Genomic DNA, 22,234 nt, shown 5'->3' on the forward strand with positions numbered 1-22,234 from the left:
CTTTTCTCTCTCTATTTCTTCCCTGTTTTCTCTCACCAAGTTCTCTTCCAAGGAAAAAACATTCCATTAATGGCCACCATTCTTTAAGTTTCCGGTCTACTGCCCATGGACAGATGCTTTAAGGGTTAGTTTCTCTTCAATGTTTTGCTGCTTTTCTATCATGAGATCTGAGGTTTTCCTTACCACATTCACATTGTATAAGTTTGACACCTGATTATTTTCAGCAATCACTGATGAAAAAAAAGAAAAAAGGCATTGCCCATTTGCCCATGAGTCCTGAAGTCCTTGTTGTCATTGTTTTTGTATTTATTGCCCATGAGTGTGGAGCTGAAAACCAAAGATGTAGAGAGAGAAAGGGGAGAGGTTGGAGAATTAAAGGGAGGAAGGAGAAAGAATCAGAGAAAGGGGTTTGACAAAGATTACATTCCTCACCGAGAAGCACATGTATTTGCTGCAACTTTCAGGCTATCTCTCTTCCATGTTTCTACATTGTACCCCCTCCTTTCTTCTCTCCCTAGTTTGAAGAGTGCGAGGATGGTAGAGAAAGAAAACAAGTGAGAGAGATGGAAGCTGCAAAAGGTGATTTGATGGCAGGAAAAGATGAGGAGGAGAGGGAAATTGTACATGAAGAAATTAGGGAATTGAAGGCGGTGGTTGAAATTTGGGGAAAGAAGAATGAAAAGAGGTTGTTGAGGAAAGGGTTGTAAGGACAGGACATTAGAGAAATACAAGTTTGCTAGGAAAATCCAAAGATGAGTTTTTTTTTTTTCTTTTTTTCTTTTTTTGTGGTTCCTTTTGATTTGCATTTGAGAGAGAGAGAGAGAGTGAGACAGAGAGAAAGAGAGAGAACAGTAGAATGTATAGTATCTTTTATACAGGGGGGATAACATGATTGCCCCCAAAATTAATAAGGCAATCCATAGGTATGAACAACACCACCTCACCAACAAAATTATACAATATACCCAGATAATAGAAAGAAAAAAACCATATGCCCAAGATAACCAGAATAATTCATGTTAATGATGTAATATTTATTTTGTATAAGTTGAAATTGGATTATCCAATCACTAGGTTCCGTTCCAATTGCAACTCTCAAAACTCCTTTTGAATTTAGTTACTACAAGATAGACAAGAAAATGCTTGATATGTGGTTACTTTCACTTACCCGTTCCCCTTCCACACACATGGTCAGTGCCAGAACTGAAAGAATATCTGCTAGGTATTTCTGCAATTTGCATTGAAACACATGAATAGATCATGTAACATTGACCAAAAAGGAAACTAAGAGGAATATATAAGGGTTATGTTAGGGTACTCATACATGTAAGTATTTCCTTATTGTACTCAACATTTTTTGACACTCGATACCATTATCCCAACATGTAGTAACCTCGTTGTCTAGGGGTATTTTAGGTAATTAATCAGGGGTAAAATTGAAATTCTTGATAGAAATAATAGTATTTATTAACTATAGTTGAGGATGACATCATCGTAACATCACCCACATGGAGCAATGATAGCTTCTTAACCACTAATAAATGCCACTATTTTCTTATAGAAATATTTATTTTACCCCTCCTAATGACGAAAAATATTATGTTACAAAACAAGGGTATATGAGTGTCCAAAAAAGTAGAGTACATTAAGGGATTACTCATATGTATGAGTCCCCTAACATAACCCCATATGTAAAAGCCCCACCTTTAGATCAGAATCTGCCATTGTTTCATAATATGCTTTCAAAGTACCATAATGAGGACGAAGAAACTTCAGAGGTTTTGGAACTGAAGTCATGGAGCTTGTTGAAGTACGTATCTCTTGCCTATTGAACAAAATAAACAATCAAATCAAAGGGAAACTATAAAGGACGTAATTTTGTTTGAAATATTTAGAACAAATTTAGAAACATAAGTCTGCCATGTAGCAAAAACTGTGAATACCCTTAAGTACTACCAATTTAAAGATGTCAAAAATGATAGCCAAATGGCTATAATACCATGTTGTGCATGCGATTCAATCAATTTGACTTAATCAAGTCTGCTCAAAGTCATTGCTCACTCAATTGAGTCAGAATTAAGAAACGAAGAAGACCATGTTGAGTTTGTCTCTAGGATCATAACTGTGGGATGTTTTCCCCCTTTCATTTTGGAAAACCCTTTAAGGTCTCCTAATTTTAAGGTTAACTATGTTAACTCCCCATTCCCAAATTCAACTAAATAACCCTTAGAAGGCTGAAATTTATTTACCATTTAGGGTAGCCTCCACATGCTCGTGGATTGAAATGTTCCTTCTTTTTCCTTGTCCTACTACTACTACAGCTTTCATAATTTTATTATTCCCTTAACATAAATGACTTTAAGAATGCATAAACATGGATACATAAACATTCAACCAATCACATCTGAATCACGAACTTAATAGCATAACATCTGCAGTAACCCACATAAATGTGACAAACTCAATTTTCCTAACAACTTGGGAATCTATCTTTAGGGTTGACAAGTTAGCCTCCCCAATTCCAATTGATATCTTAATAATGCTCAAGGAACAAAAATATCATCCCAAGCCCTAAAGTCAACTGTTTTTTACTTTTGAGGCCTGATGGCAATAAGATTCTTTACAGCTTAATATCGGTATCCCTTGAAGATTCCAACCAGGGAACACAATGAGCCAAAATGCATACAGTACATCCTCCAAAATGAACACACATGCACCACTGCCCCACAATCCCCCACCCCCCTCCTCATAGTTTCTTCTTAAGTAGATCTGGCCACATGATGTTGAAAAGTTCATCCCCATTATTAACAGGTTTGCCCGTCTTGTAAAACTTGAAATATCATATGAATAGACATTTAGATCTAATCAAATTTGGCAAAAGGAAGGAGCAATTCATTAATGCAAGAAAAACAATCACTTTTTTAGAGCTAGGGGACAAGTAGGGTTTACCCAGCCATGAATAAATATGCGGACAAAGGGGGTCATATTTTCACTCCTAAATGATGGAACGGGAAAAAATGACCCTAATACAAAAATTTCATTCACCCAAACAGGACCTTAGACAAATATATATAATACTCACAAGTACAGACACAGTCAATATCACTAAAAATATCTGTCATAACAATATTCACATTCTTTAGGGTGCAGGGGAGCAAGCAAAATTTGCAAGCAATAAACATTTCAACAAACTAACCAGGCAGGAAATTCTGATCAATCCCCAAATTAGGAGAGAGGGTCTAGGTTCTCCTATTTGGTTCTTGTGTAGCACAACACAAAAGAAGCATCTGCTGTAACTCTCTATGCAATACAATGTTCTAATGAACAACTATCTTTGAAATTGAAGTTTCTTGTTCCCCATGTCAAACTCATGTTTTGGACATGTAGGTAATTATGGACATTCCACTTATTGACCTAGACATAGTTCATAAGTTACAAGATCCTGGATATTTGAGGTAGTTTGGGAAATCCTAATAATTATGAAATAGCAGGCTTCTTCATTATAACTTTCTTAGAATGCGGGTTCTCATGCCAGTGCTCAATAAGTTTAATTTTAGTGATCCAAGCCCATGCTTTGGATGGTTCGGATTTCAGAAGAAGCATGATCACTTCTTTTTATTATGTAACAGCATGACCACATATCCTAAAGACCAAATAAGTTTCCATGCTAGTGCCCAGTCCCATTTCCTAGAGAGAATGTGTACCTCTTTTTCGTTAATTATTGCTAATAATGCATTTAACTTGTTAAAGTTAACTCTTCTAAAAAATTTGAAAAAAATAATGCATTAACTTGTTAAAAAATAAAATTGGTGGATTAGTTCAAAAAATGTCCAGACTGCTTTGCATAAGATTAGAATTGTTGAGTTCTGAGAACTCCACTTAGGGAGTGGCCATACTTTAATTAACACATCTGAGAGGAATTCAGATCTCAGTTAGCCATGTGAGGTCCGAAATGTGCTTGGTGATGAAGAGGAAAGCATGTAGACACTTTACAATGGGAGAGTAGCAAGTATCTGAACCTTTCTAGAAACCCTTGATAGGTGGAATTGTTAAATGAGCAAGGTGATTGGGGTTCTGATCTGATGATGTAAATTGGATTCCTCAGATGTATAGAAAAAATAAATAAAGCTAAGTATTACATCCTCGTGTTGGAGCAATCTATTGGGGTGATTCATGCCAAGAACATCATGTTGCCAATAACAATGCTGTATAAGAAATTTGAAGAGGGAGAAAGAGCAGATAAAAAGTGAGTTTTGACTGCTCTAACTGGACATCCACAACACAATGAATAGCAGATTGGAACCAAGTGGGGTTGGAAAATAATGGTAACTAGTCAACAATAAATCAGTCGATGCCCGTTGGTGCATGGTTTTCTAGAGTACTTGCAAGGAACTAATATACTTAGTTTTCAATAATTCAAGGACATAAAACCAACAATATTACTTCAATTGCATTAAATTGACACTTAAAACATTGCATCAATTGATTAAAAAGTGGAGGTAATGATAAAACTGGAACTAAATAATACGATTATTCTCAACAAAAAAAATAAAAATAGTGTAGAACGAATAATTGATTAAAAAGTGGAGATAATGATAAAAATGGGACTAAATAATACGATTGTGTAAGAACAATAAAAATAAAGGTGATGGTGATGCATAATAATGAGTGAAACAAAAAAAAAAAAAAAAGAGCTTAGTTGACAAAGCAAAATTAAAGCTAGAATTACCTCATGCTTTCTAAAGCTAACTTTTGAACTCCAGGATCTGAGTCTTGAACTCTCTCCACGTATAATTCAAGTTGTTGTTTCAATGCCAAATCCTCATCGGACTGTAAGAGAACAAAAAACTCACACATTGCCAGATTAAACCAAAAAAATAATAAATCGAGGATAAAAATAATTCAGCATTCGTAATAGCGATAAAAGATGAAGAAATGAGTTTCAAATTATATACCAAATCTTCATCTTTCTTTTCATCTTTCTTCTTTTTAGGGTCTTTAGATGGGGCTTTAAGAGAGGCCTGCTCTAAGCCGCCGCTTGAGTTGGGATCAGGGGCCATATTGGTGAGGAAGGTTAAGGCGAACCAAGAAACACTGGAAAACGCAAACCCTATAAAGCCAGTACAGCAGTGATCTTCGGTAATGGACGTCGAGGAAGAAACAGAAGGAATTCGTCGGAATATTTTAAACTCGCAGGTTAAGTTGGAGAAAGAACACGCCCATTTTAAAGCCTCTTAAGGCTCGAAACAATGAAAGGAAGGTGCATCTCTAAAGAGTGACGAAAGGTGCATCTCTAAATTTTATTTCTATCTTTAATTTGAAGTTTTAAAAATGGGCGCAGTTTCTATAAGGTTGCAACATGAAACAATCCAATTATGGCGCAAGTTCAAATTTCATGATAACATGCATCAAATTTCGTGATAACATGCAATTTTGATGTAAGAACTTTTTGGGATTATTTAAAAATCTATTTTCCTATCCAATTATAAAATCTTAAACTTCAAAAATAATTAGAATCAAGTAGATCTATAAACATAAGAAAATTTTGAAAATAGATGATATAGATACTGTGTTGCAAGATGAATCATTTATGGGACTCATAATTTATTTATTTTTTAATATTCATACATCTTGATGTCGAGATGATCTATTACAGGATTTTTTAACATTAAAATAACATTCACCGGTAGATTTTATAGGTCTATTGTATTTCTACATTTTAAGGTTGGAACCTTGTATAAACTTTTTCTTTTAAAAATAGAGGTTGTACTATGACTATTTATTTTTAATACAAGAAGATCACAAAATTTTTTAGTCATTGGATGTGAAATCTAATATATTAAAATAAAAAAATTCTTTCATGTGGGTTGGACCGCATGTCTACAATATGTGGTCCAAAGGTATAGAGCATCATCCATCTTAAATATGGATGCAAATAGGTGGTCCATCTAAAAACAATTGTACCGAACAGTGCAAATGTTTTCTCCAACTGTTTTCTTAATATAATTATTATTTATAGTTTTTTAAAAAATAAAAATATTTGTGATCTCCATGTTAAAGATTATATATTTTCTAAAAATTAGGATCAAATTAGATTTAAAAATATATTTATTGTCAAGCCCGCATTTATGCAATATGCGGGCTTGGCGCATAGAAACCGTGTACATTAAAATATATCACAATTTTTTATAATATTTGTTTCGGACTTTATACTAAGTTGTGACACATCACCACTTGTCCAAATTTACATCCAATGTGATAGCAATTGCTACCTTCATATATCAAAAGTAAATGGTCTCATCTTATACATTTCTTTAAATAACATAGATCAATCATATCTATAAATAATGTAAAATATTGAAAGTTAACAACCTAGCTAATGCATTGCAAGATGCATTTTTTCCCGTAATTGAAACCTTTTTTTTTTTTTTTTTACGTCTATACATCTCGAGGCTGGGGTGATCAATGTGATGGTTTTTCGACATCAAACATCTTCCACTAAATTTGTAAGTTGCGTCTTAATTTGATTGTTTAGAGTATCAACCTTATATAAATGTGTTTCTTATTGTATAAGGCACTCTCTTTGTATTGTAGAAATAAGGTCCACCACTAAATTTTTATCGGAGAATGATGTTAGAAAACTTGTGGCTGCTTGAAAATCAATTTTTATCCCCAATTATAGATTTTTAAATTTCAAGAATAATGCAAATCGAGAAAATCTACAAGTACTTGAAAATAGACAGTCCAAATAACTAGTTATAAAATGTGTTATTTTTAATACTTGAAATGCTTCTTCTTTTTTTTTCATGAAGAATTATATTTTAAGACGGGAACTCGCACACTCTCTATTTGTACTGATTAAGAACAAAGGAAATTCCATTATATTTTAAGAATGGAAAAAAAGCAATGAAGAGTTATATTTTAAGATGGACAAATAAAAATGGAATATCCGTTATATTTTAAGAAGAAAAAAAATGAAGATTTTTATTCTAGAAAGGGAAAACATGTGGCCGCTTGAAAATCAAGCCTACCAAGCCCTTCTTCGGCAAAAATGAAAAATTCTATGCTCCTCCACTCTAAAACCGAGCCCACCGGGCCCCCTCTTAAGGGAAGAAAAACCTACCAAACCCAAACCCTACCCCTACTTGAGAGGGCACCATCAACTTAATCAGAACAACCCATTCAAGGTACCCAATATCATTGTTCAACCACTTTGCATGCTTTCGCTCGAGTTACAAACCCACGCTGCTGGGTCGGGCCGAGGCCACCGATACTCGTCAAACAATGGACATTTATATGTTTTGAATGTCTTGTGCGGCCTTGATGTGGGAATTTCTACCTCTGTCCACTCTCCCTTCCAAAATGCCTCTTAACTCTTATTAAAATTAAAGCTTTCCTGTGCTCTCTCTTTTCTTGTTTTTATTTCCCCCAGCTCTCCCTCACTCTCCCTTTAAATTATTCACTCTCTTGACTTCACTTGAGTTTTTTTTAAAAAAAATAATAAAAATTGTTAACTTCATTCTCTCTCTCCTCTCTGAAATTAATCTATGCCCCCGTTTCCAATTTACCGTTCTATATATGGCTATCATTTATGGAAAGTTTGGCTTGTGTATTAATAGATGACAAATTTATACATATCTCCCCGAAGTTATTGTTATTTACAATAGGGAAATTATTTCATGCGGGCTGGATACATTTCTGGTCTAAAGGTATAAAGTATCCATCTTAAAAATGGATGCAAATAGGTGGTTCATCTAAAAACAAGTGTAACCAACGGTCTAAATGTTTTCTTGATATAATTATTATTTATAGTTTTTTTTGTTTAAAATATATTCATGATCTTCATGTTAAAGATTAAATATTTTATAAAAAATAGGATCAAATTATATTTAAAATATATATTTATTGCCAAACTGGTATTTTCTACACTATGCGGGCTGGTCGCATAGAAACCGTCTCCTTTAAAATATCACTTTTCAAGTTTAACATTATGTTCATACTCATTATTTGGGTTTTATTATTATTATTATTCTAAATTGTCTCTATTTCGGAGCTTGAGGGTTGAGGGTCCGAATTTTTCCTTTTCGCTTTCCAGGTTCCAAATTGTCACTATTTTGGACCTTAAGGTCTGAAGTTTTGTCTAAAGTTTAAAACTCCATACTTTCAAGATACGAAGTTACTGAAGTTATTTTTTTTATCAATGCAAGACTTTTAGGATTATTATTGTTTTAACATGCTCCCAAATGAATAACTTGCTGCAAATTTGGCAGTATTTAAAAAAAAAAAACTGAGTCTATTAAATAACATGCTCACAACCACATGATTTGAAATGTCAAGGACAAGGTGATTGTGCCGTCTTTATACTAAAAGTAAGTAATCTCTTTTGTAAACTTTTTCTTATAATATTCCCTCTTCCAAACCCTATGAAAGAGAATGAGAGCGCTGGCAAAAGGCAAGAAAAAAAGAATAAGATTGTGCATGAAATGAAACGACTGGTGTTAGATATTACATTGTTCGCCGTCTTTTATCTATAGCTTTAAATACAAACCACACACAAAGCATAAAAAAGAAATCACCACTCTCAAAATTTGTAGCACGGAGCTTATTAAAAAAAAAAAAATTGTATACAATGAGACCATTTACCTTTGATACAAGGTGATCACAATTACTTACAACCATCTGATGTGAAGTTTGATAGTTTGGATGTGTCAAAGTTCAATTATTATTTTTTTTGAAGTTTTAGCTTGATCAAAGGAATAATTGCAGCTAGCCAATTTCACAAATAATAGACAAGATTAATGTCTCACCTTGTACTAAAGGTAAATGATTTCATTTTATATTTTCCCGTAAAAAGCCCCTCAAAATTTTGAGATTTGGCTGGAGTTGTTTTGTGTCGTACCACTGAATTTTGAAATCGTTTCTTATAACGATATCCACTTCTCACTTAAAGTACAAGCTAAGGTTGGCACAGCCATAACAATGAGAAACCCATTGTTCAATACATGGGCTTTCGTCTACACTGCAACTATAGTTTTCTCATAGTTATAACTTTATGAGCAACCCGTTGTAAACAAAAGCGCATCTGGTGTAGTGGTATCATAGTACCCTCCCACGGTACTGACCAGGGTTCGATTCCCTGGATGCGCATTCTTGTTCTTTCCTTTTGTTTTCGTTTTTAATATTTTTGCTCTTCTCTTTTTTTTTCGTTTTTAATATTTTTGCTCTTCTCTTTTTTTTTCCGTTTTTAATATTTTTGCACTTTTCTTTTTTTTTTTCGTTTTTAATATTTTTGCTCTTCTTTTTTTTTTCGTTTTAATATTTTTGCTCTTCTCTTTTTTTTCCTTTTTAATATTTTTGCTATTCTCTTTTTTTTTCCTTTTTAATATTTTTGCTCTTCTCGTTTTTTTCCTTTTTAATATTTTTGCTCTTCCCTTTTTTTTCCTTTTTAATAGTTTTGCTCTTCTCGTTTTTTTCCTTTTTAATATTTTTGCTCTTCTCTTTTATTTCCTTTTTAATATTTTGCTCTTCTCTTTTTTTTTCCTTTTTAATATTTTTTCTCTTCCCTTTTTTTTCCTTTTTAATATTTTTGCTCTTCTCTTTTTTTTCCTTTTTAATACTTTTGCTCCTCTTTTCTTTCCTTTTTTAATATTTTTGCTCTTCTCTTTTTTTTCCTTTTTAATATTTTTGCTCTTCTCTTTTCTTTCCTTTTTAATATTTTTTCTCTTCTCTTTTTTTTTCCTTTTTAATATTTTTGCTCTTCTCTTTTTTTTTCCTTTTTAATATTTTTGCTCTTCTCTTTTTTTTCCTTTTTAATATTTTTGCTCTTCGCTTTTTTTTCCTTTTTAATATTTTTGCTCTTCTCTTTTTTTTCCCTTTTTAATATTTTTGCTCTTTTTTTTTTTTTCTTTTTAATATTTTTGCTCTTCTCTTTTTTTTTCCTTTTTAATATTTTTGCTCTTCTCTTTTTTTTTTCCTTTTTAATTTTTTTTCCTTTTTAATATTTTTTTAATGGATGATGCCTATATTGTTTCCTTTTTATTTTTTTTTCCTTTTTAATATTTTTTAATGGATGATGCCTATATTTTTATTTTTTTTTAATTGACGATGACTCTCTTTTTTGCTCTTCTCTTTTTTTTTCCTTTTTAATTTTTTTTAATGGATGATGGCTATATTTTTTTTCTTTTTCTTTTTAATTTTTTTTTAATGGGTGATGGCTCTTTTTTTACTTTTAAATTATAATTTTTTTTTTAATGGATGATGGGATTTCTATGAGTCAGACAACTCATATTGTGCATATGCGGGCCCCCACTTAAACTTGATGACTCATACTGTGCATATGCAGACCCCCACTTAAACTTATCAGGTCCCCACTTAAACCTATATAAAAAAAATGGATTTTTATTCCAAAATTGCAGTGATTCATAATCTGCACTTTGGGCATAATAAGTCTCTATGATTGCTCTAAAATCAATTTATATGACCAATTATAAAAATTTAAAGCTCAAAAAGTAATACAAATCTTTCGAATTTGTTGACACCTATTTTTACGACAAAATGGACAGTGTGTTATTATATACATTATTTTTAAGACTTGAGATTGTAAATTTTTTTCATGATCTCTGAAATTTTCTAGAGAGCCAAAGTTTTTAAGGAGAATTTCTATTTCTTTTGGACATTTATTATTTGGGGGAATATGCTGGCAAAATTTTGAAGGAAACTCCTTATTAAATAAAAAATATTGTTTAATATCACTTTTAATAAGCTTGTTGTAAAATGAAATTCCAAGATTCCAAATAAACCAACAAAAAGGATGTTGCAAGATAGTCAAAAAATGATGGCAACCTGAAACAAGTTTATTTTGAGAAGTTATTTTGGAAATAAAATAAAATGCCCTTTTATATTGTTTTCACTAAAAAAAATATGTTTATTTGAAGATCCTTTGAAAAGCTCCTAAGCTTTTTACGAAATACAAAAAGGGTGTGGTTTGCATAAGGATGAGGTTCTAAATAATCCAATTAAGACACACCTACAAATAGTACTAAAATATGTTGTTTTAGTATAAAAGATCTTTATAATGGCCTGAAAATTTATTTTAATCTCTAATTATAAAATCTAAAGATTAAAAAATACTGTAGATCGAGCAAATATTTTTTCTCATGTCCATACATCTTGAGGTTAGGATGGACGAATTGAGGTTTTTAGCATCAAAATAAAATCTTCTAATTAATTTTTTAGAGGCGTCATAATTTGATTGTTTAAGTCATCAACCTTAGGGTGTGTTTGTTTTTTTCAAAGTATTATTTCAAAATTTGAAAAAGTTCCACGTTTGTTTCACATTTTTCATGAAAAGTTTAGAAACTAATATTTCAACAAAAGCTCACATTCCTTTGTTAAAAAGTGAAAAATTAAGTTATTAAAGAGGTTGGAACTTAATATTTTCATAATTTTTTTGTTGATCACTATTCATTATGCATAATATAAATACACAATATTAGTATTATTAATATGATATAATATAATATAATATTACTATAACATAATATTATAATTTTTAATATTATATTTATTTTATTAATATAATTTATATTATTTAGTAAATATTGATTATATATTATATGTAATATATATTAATATTTAGTATAATAATATATATATAAATATTTAGTATAATATAATATCAAATATATTTATCATATAATATATAATATTATAATATAAATAATATACAATATATATTTATGTTATACTAAATATCATATATGTAATATTTATATATTTATATTATATATTATATAAATATATTATATATATTATATATGATATATATTATATATAATATATATTATTATATTATAAATAATATATTTATTATATTAAATAAATATCATCTATAATTTAATAATTAATAATTTAAATACCATATACATAATATATAAATATCTCATATTATACCATATGTTATATATAATATATAAATATCTTATATTATATTATAATAAACATTATAGTATATGTCATATATAAGGGTTGCAGTTTGTATAGAGCCTACGCTCTAAACAATCAAATTAAAGCCTATTTTCAAATAGTATCGAGAAATATGGTTTCAACACGGAAAATCTTTATGATAGCCTTAAAATATATTTTCATATTTATTTATAAAGTTTAATGCTTCAAAAAATAGTATCGATCGATAGATCTATGAACATTTGAAAATCATGAAAGTTAACTGTCCAAAACTACATTACAAAATATACTATTTCCAAAAGTTGAAATCTATTTTTTTCTCATTTCCATGCATCTTGATGTCGAGATGATAAATTTGTAAATATTTGAGCATCAAAACAACCTTTTTTAGTGAGAGTTTTGAGGTAGGTTCAAATTTGATTTATATAATACAAATATAAATTAATAAAATATATAAGATATATTATATTATATATTATATTATGTTATATTTATTTATTTTTATATGGTTAATATATATAAGTTACCGATCACAATACCCAGAACTTTCTTAACATTTTAGTCGATTATCAAATATAGTACCCAAAACTTATTTAAACCTTAAAAACAAAATATTTCGGGAAGAAAGAAGATATCTAAAAAAAAAAAAGAAAAAAAAAAAGGGCCTTAGATAAACTTATTTTTTATAATAAAAAAAAAAAAAAAACTTTTTGAAAGGAGATTCTTGGCACCGAGATTCGAGGAGGGGCATGAGAGAGAGTGTGTGTTTTGCACTTTAGGTGAATTTTAGAGGTAATTCGCACCAGGGGGAGAGGCGAGAACTCGCGCGCTTTTGCGGTCGAAAGTTCCCGCTCATATGCGGTACTGCTCACACAAGGGGCGTGAAGAATTATGATCATTGTCATTTCCCCTGTTCATCTTGGCTCGTTCTACGTTCTGTCCCCCTAGGCCTCTCGATTGGGCAGGAGAATCAGTAAGAATTAGGGTTTTTTCGTTTTATTTCATTTGCTGCTTAGGTTTCCTGTTGATAAGCATCAATCTGGCCATGAGAAGCAGTGCTTATTGGGGGATTTTTTGGTTTTAGGGCCTGGTTGATCAGCAGGAGCAGCAAGAATTAGTGCTTTTTTTATGTTTGTGATGAGCTTTTGTGCGTGTAAGAGCCGTAAAAAAAACAGTTAACAATTTTTTTAAAAAAGAAAAAAACAATTAGTGCTGTTTTCTGGCGACATGGGTTGCTAGTGAATTTTTTCCTTTTTTTTTAGTTTGTCTATGGCTTTTTAATATCTTCGTCTCGTACTGGTTGTGTTTTTAGTTTATTTGCTGGGGATATTTTTCCATTTCTTTCCTTTCACAAAGGGGGAAGCATAGCTAGAATTAAAGGTTTTTTTTGCAGATGGGGTTCTAGGCCTTGTAATTTTATGTGGTTTTTTCTCATTTCAATATTTTATTCGGCAATAGATCTCTCCGTTGCTAGAGGTAGTGTGAGTCCACTCCAAGCAAGGACATGGCCAAGTAATGGCAATTCCAAAGGCAACTCGCCAGGCTGAAAAATGATGTAAAAAAAACAAAAAATTCAAAAAATGTTTTGAAAGGCATTTTAGACGCGTTAAAGATGATTTGGGAACTTTTCTTATCACATTATCCAAATTTTTATTTTTTTTTCTTTTTTGATTTTTCTAAAATATTAATGCCATATATCTTTTTTTTTGAGAATTTAATCTTTTATATTTTTTCTACCTTCTGTTGTCATTTAATGATTCCTATGACTTATGTTTTTTGCTGATTTTTCCAATATTTTTTAATTTTCTGTACATTTTTTATTTTTTTATCTTTACTTCGGGGTGAATCTATGTTGGATAAGCAGTAATAATGCGATGTTTTCTTATGTGGTGTTGTATGATTTAATACGGTCCCTCCTCTTTATGCTTCATTTCAGACTCCCTTTCTCTCTCAAGAGTAACTGATGGCTAGTTGACATAAAAATATATAGGAAACCATTGTTGATACAATTACCTCATTGAAAACCCTTTGGAGGAGCACGCCTACAATATGAGGATGACAATAATCTAGAATTTATTGTTCTTGAAATCACCTTAGAGTTTTTTATGAGCTTTGTACTGGATTTTATCTTTTGATTTTCTTGTATCTTGCAACTTCAGTCCTTGCTCTGTTGTTTTCCTTCATTACTGTAGTTTTCATTGCTTTGTTAGTGTTTATTGTGAGTTCAGCGTATGCTTTATTTTCTCAAGGTGGGATTGAGAGTGGTAGAATTCTGAAAATAGGCAATTGCAGGTTATGCGAGGATTCAGGAAGGATTCATATTTGTGTAGATGTATGGAGCTGTAAGAATTTCTGGATTTTATTATTTCATTTATTATATATATTTACATGGAAAACTTGCAAAAAACTAAAAGGTCCGAGCCCAAGCCCTCAGATGAACTCGAATGTACCATATAAAAAAGTCGCTTGTATAGTTCTTGCGCTAACGCATCTCATTTTGCAGCCTGGATCCTCATTAACGATCCTGCTTCGTTAAAATACGTTGGGTAATGTGCCACTGTTTGCTGCATTATTTTGTATAACTTGCTCTCACCTTTTTTGCAGCAATAGGTGCACATCATGGTGCTTTATCATTGGAACTTCAGTCAACAAGTTGACCTAATTGATGCATTTTACCAATTAAAAGCTTAAGATTTGTTTTAGGTTTGTATCATTCAATTTGTTAATTTGTTCCGGGAACTTTGACCGAGCTTTCATGTGTAAAGGTTTATCTGTACTTTGAAAGATCCTTTGAAGAGTTTTAGGACACTAAGAAGGATTTCCAAATGCTAGAGGCTCTACTATTAGCCTGGCAGTTCAGTAGCCAGGAAGATTGATTGAGATGGTATTTGTGGCTGATTACCTGCTTCCACAGATGTCCCTCTGGAGTACCATAGCACCACCACCACTTTCTCATTAGAGCTAAGTTGGTTTTCCTGAGACTACAATCCCTAGGCCCCCTTGGTGGCGAGATAGGCAAATTCTGTCCCAAGAAATCATATGAAATTTGTGCCTATTTTTGTTGTCAACCCACAAAAAATCAGGCATGACTTGTTTGAGGAGAGAGGTAACAGATACCGGCATTTGCTAGATGGGGACGTTAGATAGGGTGGCCTTGATTAAGGTGATTCTATGGCTCTACCTGCCGGGGATAGAAAACGGCCCTTCCAAGTGGCGAATTTTCTTTCAAACTTGCTGATGATATGTGCCCCCACTGAGGGGAAGTGGCGAATTTTCTTTCGAACTTGCTGATGATATGTGCCCACTGAGGGGAGGTGCACTGGTTGGCACCCCATCTATCTGCCAACTCCTGAATGGATTGTGGGTCTATATCCACCCCAATCATCTTGGATTTTTACATGTTTACTTTGAATCCAGTGGCTCATTCAAAGCGTTTGAGAAAGAGGAAAGGGGAGTCTACCTCTTGGGGAGAGGCTTCACGGAAGAGCAAAGTGTCATATTCGTACTGAAAGTGGGTAATGGGAGGTCCTTAGGGTCCAAAGGAGAAGCTGTGTAGCATGCCAGATAAGAAGTAGCGACTAATGGAGTGGCTTAAGACTTTAGCCACTATCGGAAACAGGAAAGGGGAGAGAGGATCCCCCTGGCCGAGACTCCTTGAGGCAGGGAACAAGCCTTTGGGGGACCTGTTAATCAGGACAGAGAAGTGGGGAGTTGATTTACAACCTTGGATCCACTTCCTCCATTGATGGTCAAAACCCATTCAGGCCAGGGTTTCATCGAGGATTGCCTGGTCTACGTGGTCATATGCCTTCTCCTAGTCAAGTTTAATAACCAGACTAGACATTTTCGATAGATGCCTGGAGTGAATACATTCGTGGGCTATAAAGGCGCCGTCAAGTATTTGACAATCTTTTACAAAGGCACCTTGCTGAGGGGCAATAACCGAGCCTAGGACCTCACGAAGGTGATAGGCCAGCACCTTTGATAGGAATTGGTGCTTAACAATAATAAGAACACAAATTTCTTTATTTGCTAATCATTGTTTCTTTTTGTTATTTACTCATGGAATATTAGTTGGATTTCTTCTATTGAAATTTAGAGTACATAACTTAGTATTTCCTTTTCTGTTCATCTATTGTGCTGGTTTTGATCTACTGTGATCTTAAATGAGTTGATGGAGGCTTTCAAAAAGGTAAACCTAGCAAGTTATTAAGTTTTCAATTGACATACCCAAGCTTTCTTTTCAACTTGGAATGGTTTTGCCTATTTTTCATTCTTTTGGTGTTGGCCAGTGGGAAGTCAGATTTGGTCTCCCATCCCTTGTTCTATTTAATCCCTGATTTTCTAAGTTTTGTGTCCTATGATTCTTCTCTCTTGACCTCCGAACAAAAGCAATCATCATTCTGCGTTCTAAGAACATAAAACCATAGCATATTCTTTCTACTTCACTCTCCCTTCTAAAAGTATTCCCTTGTTTTCGGGGTTCTTGTCAGAATCTCAATGGATTTTGGGGATTTTGTTTATCAATTCATATTTTTTATGGATATAACTCAGGAGCCATGTCTGGCCATTGTTTAGCTTTTTCTTAAGCTCTTTTGGCGTCTAGAAGACAAAAAAGAAAAACTTGCTAGAGTAGATTCAGTTTTGGCTTGGACAAAGTTCAACTTTCAGAACCATTTTTCAGTCTCTGCATTAGACAGATATTTGAAAATATGCAAAAACACCCTGATTCTTTCTTTCATATTCTTTTTTTCTTTTAAGGTAAAAATACAATCCATTGTTCCCCATTCAAGGTCTGACCACTCAACCCATCATCTGCTCGCAAAGGGCGTTGGGGCTGATGGAGGCTATCGCTCCATGCCATGTATATGACCCCATGATAGAAGTCAGCCGCAATGAACTGCAATAGAAAAAGGCCAGGCTCCCTTCCCCTTTTGAGAGAGAGAGAGAGAGAGAGAGAGAGAGAGAGAGAGAGAGAGAGAGAGAGATTTTCCCTTTTATGTAAACATTTTTTGTCAAAATTTCAAACAAGTGTTGGTTTTTGTAGATCTGTAAAATGAGAGCAATTCTTGCTTCCCTCTCTGTTGAGAATCCTCTACCTGCTTTCTTCCAATTTCCCTGCCAAAAAGAACGCACAGCTCTCGCCACCAAAAATTCTTCGTTCCTTTAATAGGAGTCTCCAATGGACCAAAAACTGGTAAAATCAGAAGTAACGTCGAGTACTAGCCATGCCGAATTCCTGTGAAATAGTCAAAGTCGTGGTGCCGAACCCCCAGTTGCTTTAGCCATGAGTCTGCAGCGCTCAGCAATGATATCATTCTCTCTCTATCTCTACTCTCTGCACACATCCAAACATCCCCTTGCATTTTGTATGTGGCCATCCCAAAGGGAGGAAGAGCCATCCCTTCTCCCTTTCTTTCTCTTGCCTCGTTATCTTGCTCCCCACTGTCTGCAACCATCCATCTATGAATTGTGAAATATTTTCATGATGACTGTTAAAAAAGAAATCTTTGAGTAGGCCAGGTTTTCTTATGTTGATTTCGGAAGTTATTTTAAATTAGTAGGTTCATTAGTATCTTAAGTACCTTGGAAGGAGGAAGAGAGCGTATGATAAGTGAGAAAGCAAGCGGACAAGTCCTTGACTGTTCGTACTGTGGGAATATGGTAGATGGGATACCTGAAACAAGCATTTGATTAAGGAACCAATGAGAAAGAAAGCATGAAAAAGAAGAATGGGAGATAAGTGTGCACCAGGCCACTGCCATCCAACTTGCAGGGGAGAGATCAACACTTTTCAATGACATGAGCCCAGGAAATCCCCTAGCTGCTTCATTTATCTGAAGGCAATGTAAACTGCAATTGGTAGTGGAAACAGAAAAGGAGCCGTTGATCTATGTGCATGTGTGTACTCATGTGTGTTAGGTAAGTGAATTGGTTATCATGAGAGTCCAGCCCACAACTCGGAGTTGAGAGAGAGTGAGCTCGCTAATTGGCGAGTTCTACCCAGCTTTACATAATCACTCACTAACAATATATAAAGGATTTAATCTTGTTTTGACATTGGAAAGCCAGAGGTCCACACCATTCTCCAAAAGTTTGCCTAGTTCTCTGGTTTTGATTGAAACAAACAACAATAATTGCTGGAAGCAGCCAAAAAGGGTAGAAAGGCAAAGGAGGAGATACCTTGTCCATAAGAGGGATTCTTCCATAAGGTGCAGATCTTTCAAAGTACTGAAAGTAGAGGTAGCCGAGTCTGTCCCTCAAATGCCACAAGTTGTCCTGCTCAAACACAAAATCTTCTGAACTAGCATCCCACCATCTCCACATGTTCTCATTCTCCTCTATCTCCATGACGGAATCTCCAAATTCATCCCTTTCGCCCCTAAGGACCAAGTCATATAAGTGTGTATAGAGTTAGAGTTCCATTTTCTCTCTCTCTCTCTCTCTCTCTCTCTCTCTCTCTCTCTCTCTCTCTAAGTCTTTATTTTACAATAGAACACAACTTGAGAATGATAAGAATAAACAGAAAACTTGGTCTCAGACTCAACTATGTGGAGAATCTGCATTTTCATGGAAATGGGCAGTAGATTGAACTAATAGCATATGCATGATATTGGATAAGTATGAAGTGACGATGTTTGAAGAGAAGACGGCAGATCTAATAGAGGGGAGACAACTTCAATAGAAGGCACAACAGATTATATAGTGTGCGAAAACTCGGGCGAGCCAACTCCAATTAGCCCTGCTGGTGAGTCCGAGTATCCCCGAGTTGGGTGGTTCGACTTGGGGATTAAAAAAAAATTCAAAAAAATATAAAAAAATCCAAAAAATAAGATCCATTTGTAGTATGGCTTTTTGTTGTGTTTTCTATCAATTTGGAAAATATTGGAAAGTGTTTTGGCCATGAATACTTTTTTTAACATTTTCTCTTATGTTTGGATTATTTCTAAAATAGCTCCCTATCACAAATTGATTTTTTTTAAATCCATTTTTTCACCACTTTTTTTTATCCTCATTTAGATGTGTTTTATTTGATTTTTCTTTAAACACATTTTTTTTGGAATATTTTTTGTAATTTTCTTTTTTTTTTAACACATTTTGGCATGGCCGGGCTCTACCCGACTCAAACCGAGTAACTCGGACTCGGCCTGAGTTACCTGATGGGGCATGGGTGAATCTTGTCCCCGAGTTGTGGTTTTGTACACTGGATTGTATTGTCAAAAACCCTATGATCTAAAACTCTATTGTCCTTTTTACATCACCCCTTTGTACACCATGTAAATTGCAAAGTAATTATAGAGAATTGAGCCACAAAAGTCAAGCTAATTCTAACCTAATGAGAGAGGCATACAAATTGGTGTTTCAGATTGGTGGGAAGGTTCCAAAGCATAGTTGCGGGAACCTTGGGGGTTAAGGCCATAGTCCCACCTTAAGAACTCGATCTTACGCTTCCTCTAAGGGATCTTATAGGGAGTTGGTTTTAGAGAAATAGGGATCTCGCTCCTTATAAAATGAGATATCAGTCTACATGCTTGTAGGATCCCTCAAAGGGAAGGAGTTATACTATTAATTAAGCTACTGCTCCTCTCGTTTGTATTATATATTTATTTCTTTAGAATATGCTAAACCATAGTTCATATTACGTTGTGGTATATTAGAATTGCAGTATTAAAAACTACATTTTAGTATCATAGCAAGCCAATTTATGATATCATTACATTGTATTATTGTAAAATTGGAGAATTATAACTATGGTATTGGTAATAAGCTAAGGTGTAAGATAATGGATCTAACGGGCATTGGATCGATCTTAATTTATCATATACTATTAACTAATCTCATTTTGTGTAAAGTGGAGATAGATCCCTTCGAGTCAAAACCTCGATCCCATGACATGGGATCTTGCTCCTATATATCCTAGGATCATGCTCCTTAACTGGTAAAATGTATGGACATTGGTTTTAACAAGGAGTTTCCACCCTATGGCGTCGCTCTTGAACCCGTGCCCGCATCCAACAACCATGTTCCAAAATAAGAGATCTATGTTGGAACATTGGAATGGAAAATGCAAAGTTGATGTAGGCTTTCTCAGTTTGTATAAGGCACAAAAGATATGGCTTGCTAAAATTTATGGGAATGATTATTTGTTAAATGCTTGCTTCCACGACCCCTCAGAAAAACCCCAACTCGGTCCTTAATTTGGCTAAATAGAATCACAATTTTGACGTGTCTTAAGAGGATCAGCCATCAGACAAGTGTGGGCAAGAATCACAAACATTAGCTTAAACTTCAGTGTATGATGTTTTCCACTTTTTCCTATAGTCAAGGTATGTTAGGCAGTGGACCTTAGTGCACACTGTCCTCAGATTTGGATTGACAATGACTCACGTTTCTCGGAAACGAGTGGCCAATGAAAGCCTATGAAGACCTTGCAAATTGTTTGATTCAAATCAAGGCTCTTTCTACTCCTCCAATGTCTTCTAAACTTCCATTCTCACTTGAAACTCCCTTAAGAAGTTGGATTACCTAGCAAGTTCCAGCATTGCCTCAGTAGAGCACAGTCTATGCACTATGCTTCCTAGCTCAAACAATGAAGATCCAGACCAAGAAAATTCTTCAAAGTTCAAAGAATGAGATACTAAAACCAATACTGATTTGGATTATGCTAAAGTTAATTCCCATATGCCAATAATGTTGGTTTATTTTATGCAACTAGGACTAAAAGTTCTAATTGGTTTCAAAGCATGCTCTTAAATTGTAACATGCCATTGTGGTCTCTTTTCTACTTAGCAGAACCATTGAATCGGTTTGTTGGCCTAAATATGTAGGTTTTTTTAGTTCCGCCTACTAAGTTTTTATGCACAGTGCTGTAGAAAAAGATCGAAAAGACAGTAAACAGACTAGAAAGCAAGAGCATTGGACTATACTGGCTTAGCATTCAGAATTGAGAGAGAGAGAGAGAGAGAGAAAGGGAGATTACATGGTGATTAATTTGAAGGTAATAGCTACCTGTAGGAGTTGCTGGTATAGATTTGAATGGCAGAGAGATAAGGCACATAGTATTGAATCACGCTTTCCTCACTGTTCAATACAATGGGGGTGCCTGCACCATACGCGCTCCACTCATCATAACGATTCCACAAATCCCCCAGCGAGCAATACTCAACTGTTTCTTTGTCCCATGGCTGCCATAGCCTGTTGAGGCTCCTAAGGGAAGTCTGCAAGTGAATTTTTTTTCACAGGTTAGCAGTTCGATCATAGAGAGAGAGAGAGAGATGATTCAAAGTTGGCAGTTCGATCATAGAGAGAGAGGATGAACCTTTGGAAGCAGACGAGCCGGCACCACCGGAGTGATGCAGTCAAGGAAGCACTCCAAATTAGATTGCATTGTTGTCCTGGAAGAACTCATTTTTCTTACCAATCCAACAAAGACCCACAAAGTTTCAACGAAAATTAGAGTGGATATTCAGCCAAAAGAGGGAGATTTACATTTCTTCTTTGACCGAGAAGTGTGAGCAAGGAGATGGGCCGGGGAGAAATTTTGTGGTGATTGATCATTAAGAGAATACCACCGCTCAAGCACTAAACCCCATCTTTGAATTCAATCTAATAAAATGCTGAGTTGATTAGAGATTATTTGACATTTCAGCATGGTTGCATTTGATAAGAAGCTTGAAGATTGAGTATAAGAGAAGAGGTGATACTTTTTCCAGCTGCTGCTTAAAGTTCAATCAAACCATGAATCCCCATTTATAAGAAAACGAGAGAAAAAAATTCATTTTCTTTTGATTGTTTCAAACTTCAGTTTCAGGGTGAAATAGAGTGCAGATTACAATTAGATTGGACCAAAGCTTAGGCTTCCCCTTTCTCCTGTTCTTAACAGAGGCAGGGGCCTCCCCTCTCTCTTCTGGCAACGTGGGGTGATGGAGCGGATGACCGAGAAAGCAATCCACTCCAGCACAGTCTCTCTCTCCCTCTTTCTCTCACTAGGCCACCCTTTTAAGAGATGAGAGAGAAAGAGAGGAAATCAATGTCGAAAGGGAAGTCATTCCAGAAAGGAGCCCTGGTCTCCCGTGTGGACTCATTCCTGGTGAAAAAATTTGGAAACAAGTTGTTGAAAGCTTGTGACCGTCCCCTTCCCAGACCGTTAATGGCGTGGCACCTACCCCTAAAAAGAGAGCCACAATGAAAGAGAGCGAAGAGAGAGAGAGACAAATGAAAAGTTATCTGTCTGCAGGTTTTATTTCAAGGGAAAGCTTCCTATGTTCCC

General features: G+C 34.3%; 2 protein-coding genes, 1 long non-coding RNA gene and 1 other non-coding gene across 10 annotated transcripts in view; 2 read left to right on the top strand and 2 right to left on the bottom strand.

The window, feature by feature from the left end:
• The window catches only part of LOC18445333 (26S proteasome non-ATPase regulatory subunit 2 homolog A), a 28,425-nt gene extending 23,136 nt beyond the window's left edge, over nucleotides 1-5,289 (bottom strand). For 4 of the 6 annotated variants that reach the window (XM_088859406.1, XM_088859408.1, XM_088859403.1 and 1 more), the window contains exons 1-4: nucleotides 4,956-5,289; nucleotides 4,730-4,830; nucleotides 1,705-1,825; nucleotides 1,169-1,228 (exon numbers count right to left, since the gene is read on the bottom strand). Coding sequence is in view for 2 of the 6 variants with exons in the window: in XM_088859403.1 (XP_088715529.1) it covers nucleotides 1,169-1,228; nucleotides 1,705-1,825; nucleotides 4,730-4,830; nucleotides 4,956-5,060 (387 nt within the window). In the remaining 4 variants the exon portion in view is untranslated. The remainder of the gene's footprint in view (nucleotides 1-1,168; nucleotides 1,229-1,704; nucleotides 1,826-4,729; nucleotides 4,831-4,955) is intronic. The other 2 variants (XM_088859407.1, XM_088859405.1) reach the window with 1 other exon arrangement.
• Nucleotides 5,290-9,076: 3,787 nt separating this feature from the next.
• TRNAG-CCC (transfer RNA glycine (anticodon CCC)) lies at nucleotides 9,077-9,147 on the top strand. The gene has a single exon. It is a non-coding gene; the product is annotated as a tRNA-Gly (tRNA).
• Nucleotides 9,148-12,765: 3,618 nt separating this feature from the next.
• Nucleotides 12,766-16,058, top strand: LOC110008200 (uncharacterized). Its single transcript, XR_016050096.1, has 4 exons — nucleotides 12,766-12,937; nucleotides 14,257-14,306; nucleotides 14,569-14,667; nucleotides 14,879-16,058. It is a non-coding gene; the product is annotated as an uncharacterized LOC110008200 (long non-coding RNA).
• A 609-nt stretch (nucleotides 16,059-16,667) lies between these two features.
• Nucleotides 16,668-22,194, bottom strand: LOC18445336 (uncharacterized). Of its 2 annotated transcripts, none has more exons than XM_006855474.4 (6): nucleotides 21,284-22,194; nucleotides 20,974-21,182; nucleotides 18,148-18,346; nucleotides 17,716-17,801; nucleotides 17,550-17,641; nucleotides 16,668-17,413 (listed from the first exon to the last, which is right to left on the bottom strand). In XM_006855474.4, the coding sequence occupies exons 1-6, from the start codon at nucleotides 21,371-21,373 to the stop codon at nucleotides 17,187-17,189; spliced, it is 903 nt and encodes a 300-aa protein (XP_006855536.4). In that variant the 5' UTR covers nucleotides 21,374-22,194; the 3' UTR covers nucleotides 16,668-17,186. The 2 variants fall into 2 exon arrangements, with proteins under 2 accessions (XP_006855536.4, XP_020529821.2); XM_020674162.2 differs by having other exon boundaries at nucleotides 16,668-17,427.
• Between the last annotated feature and the right edge of the window lie 40 nt (nucleotides 22,195-22,234).

This window comes from Amborella trichopoda, chromosome 2, assembly GCF_054954075.1.
Source record: "Amborella trichopoda isolate Santa Cruz 75 chromosome 2, AtrichopodaSantaCruz75HAP2 v2.0, whole genome shotgun sequence".
Lineage (NCBI taxonomy): Eukaryota > Viridiplantae > Streptophyta > Magnoliopsida > Amborellales > Amborellaceae > Amborella > Amborella trichopoda.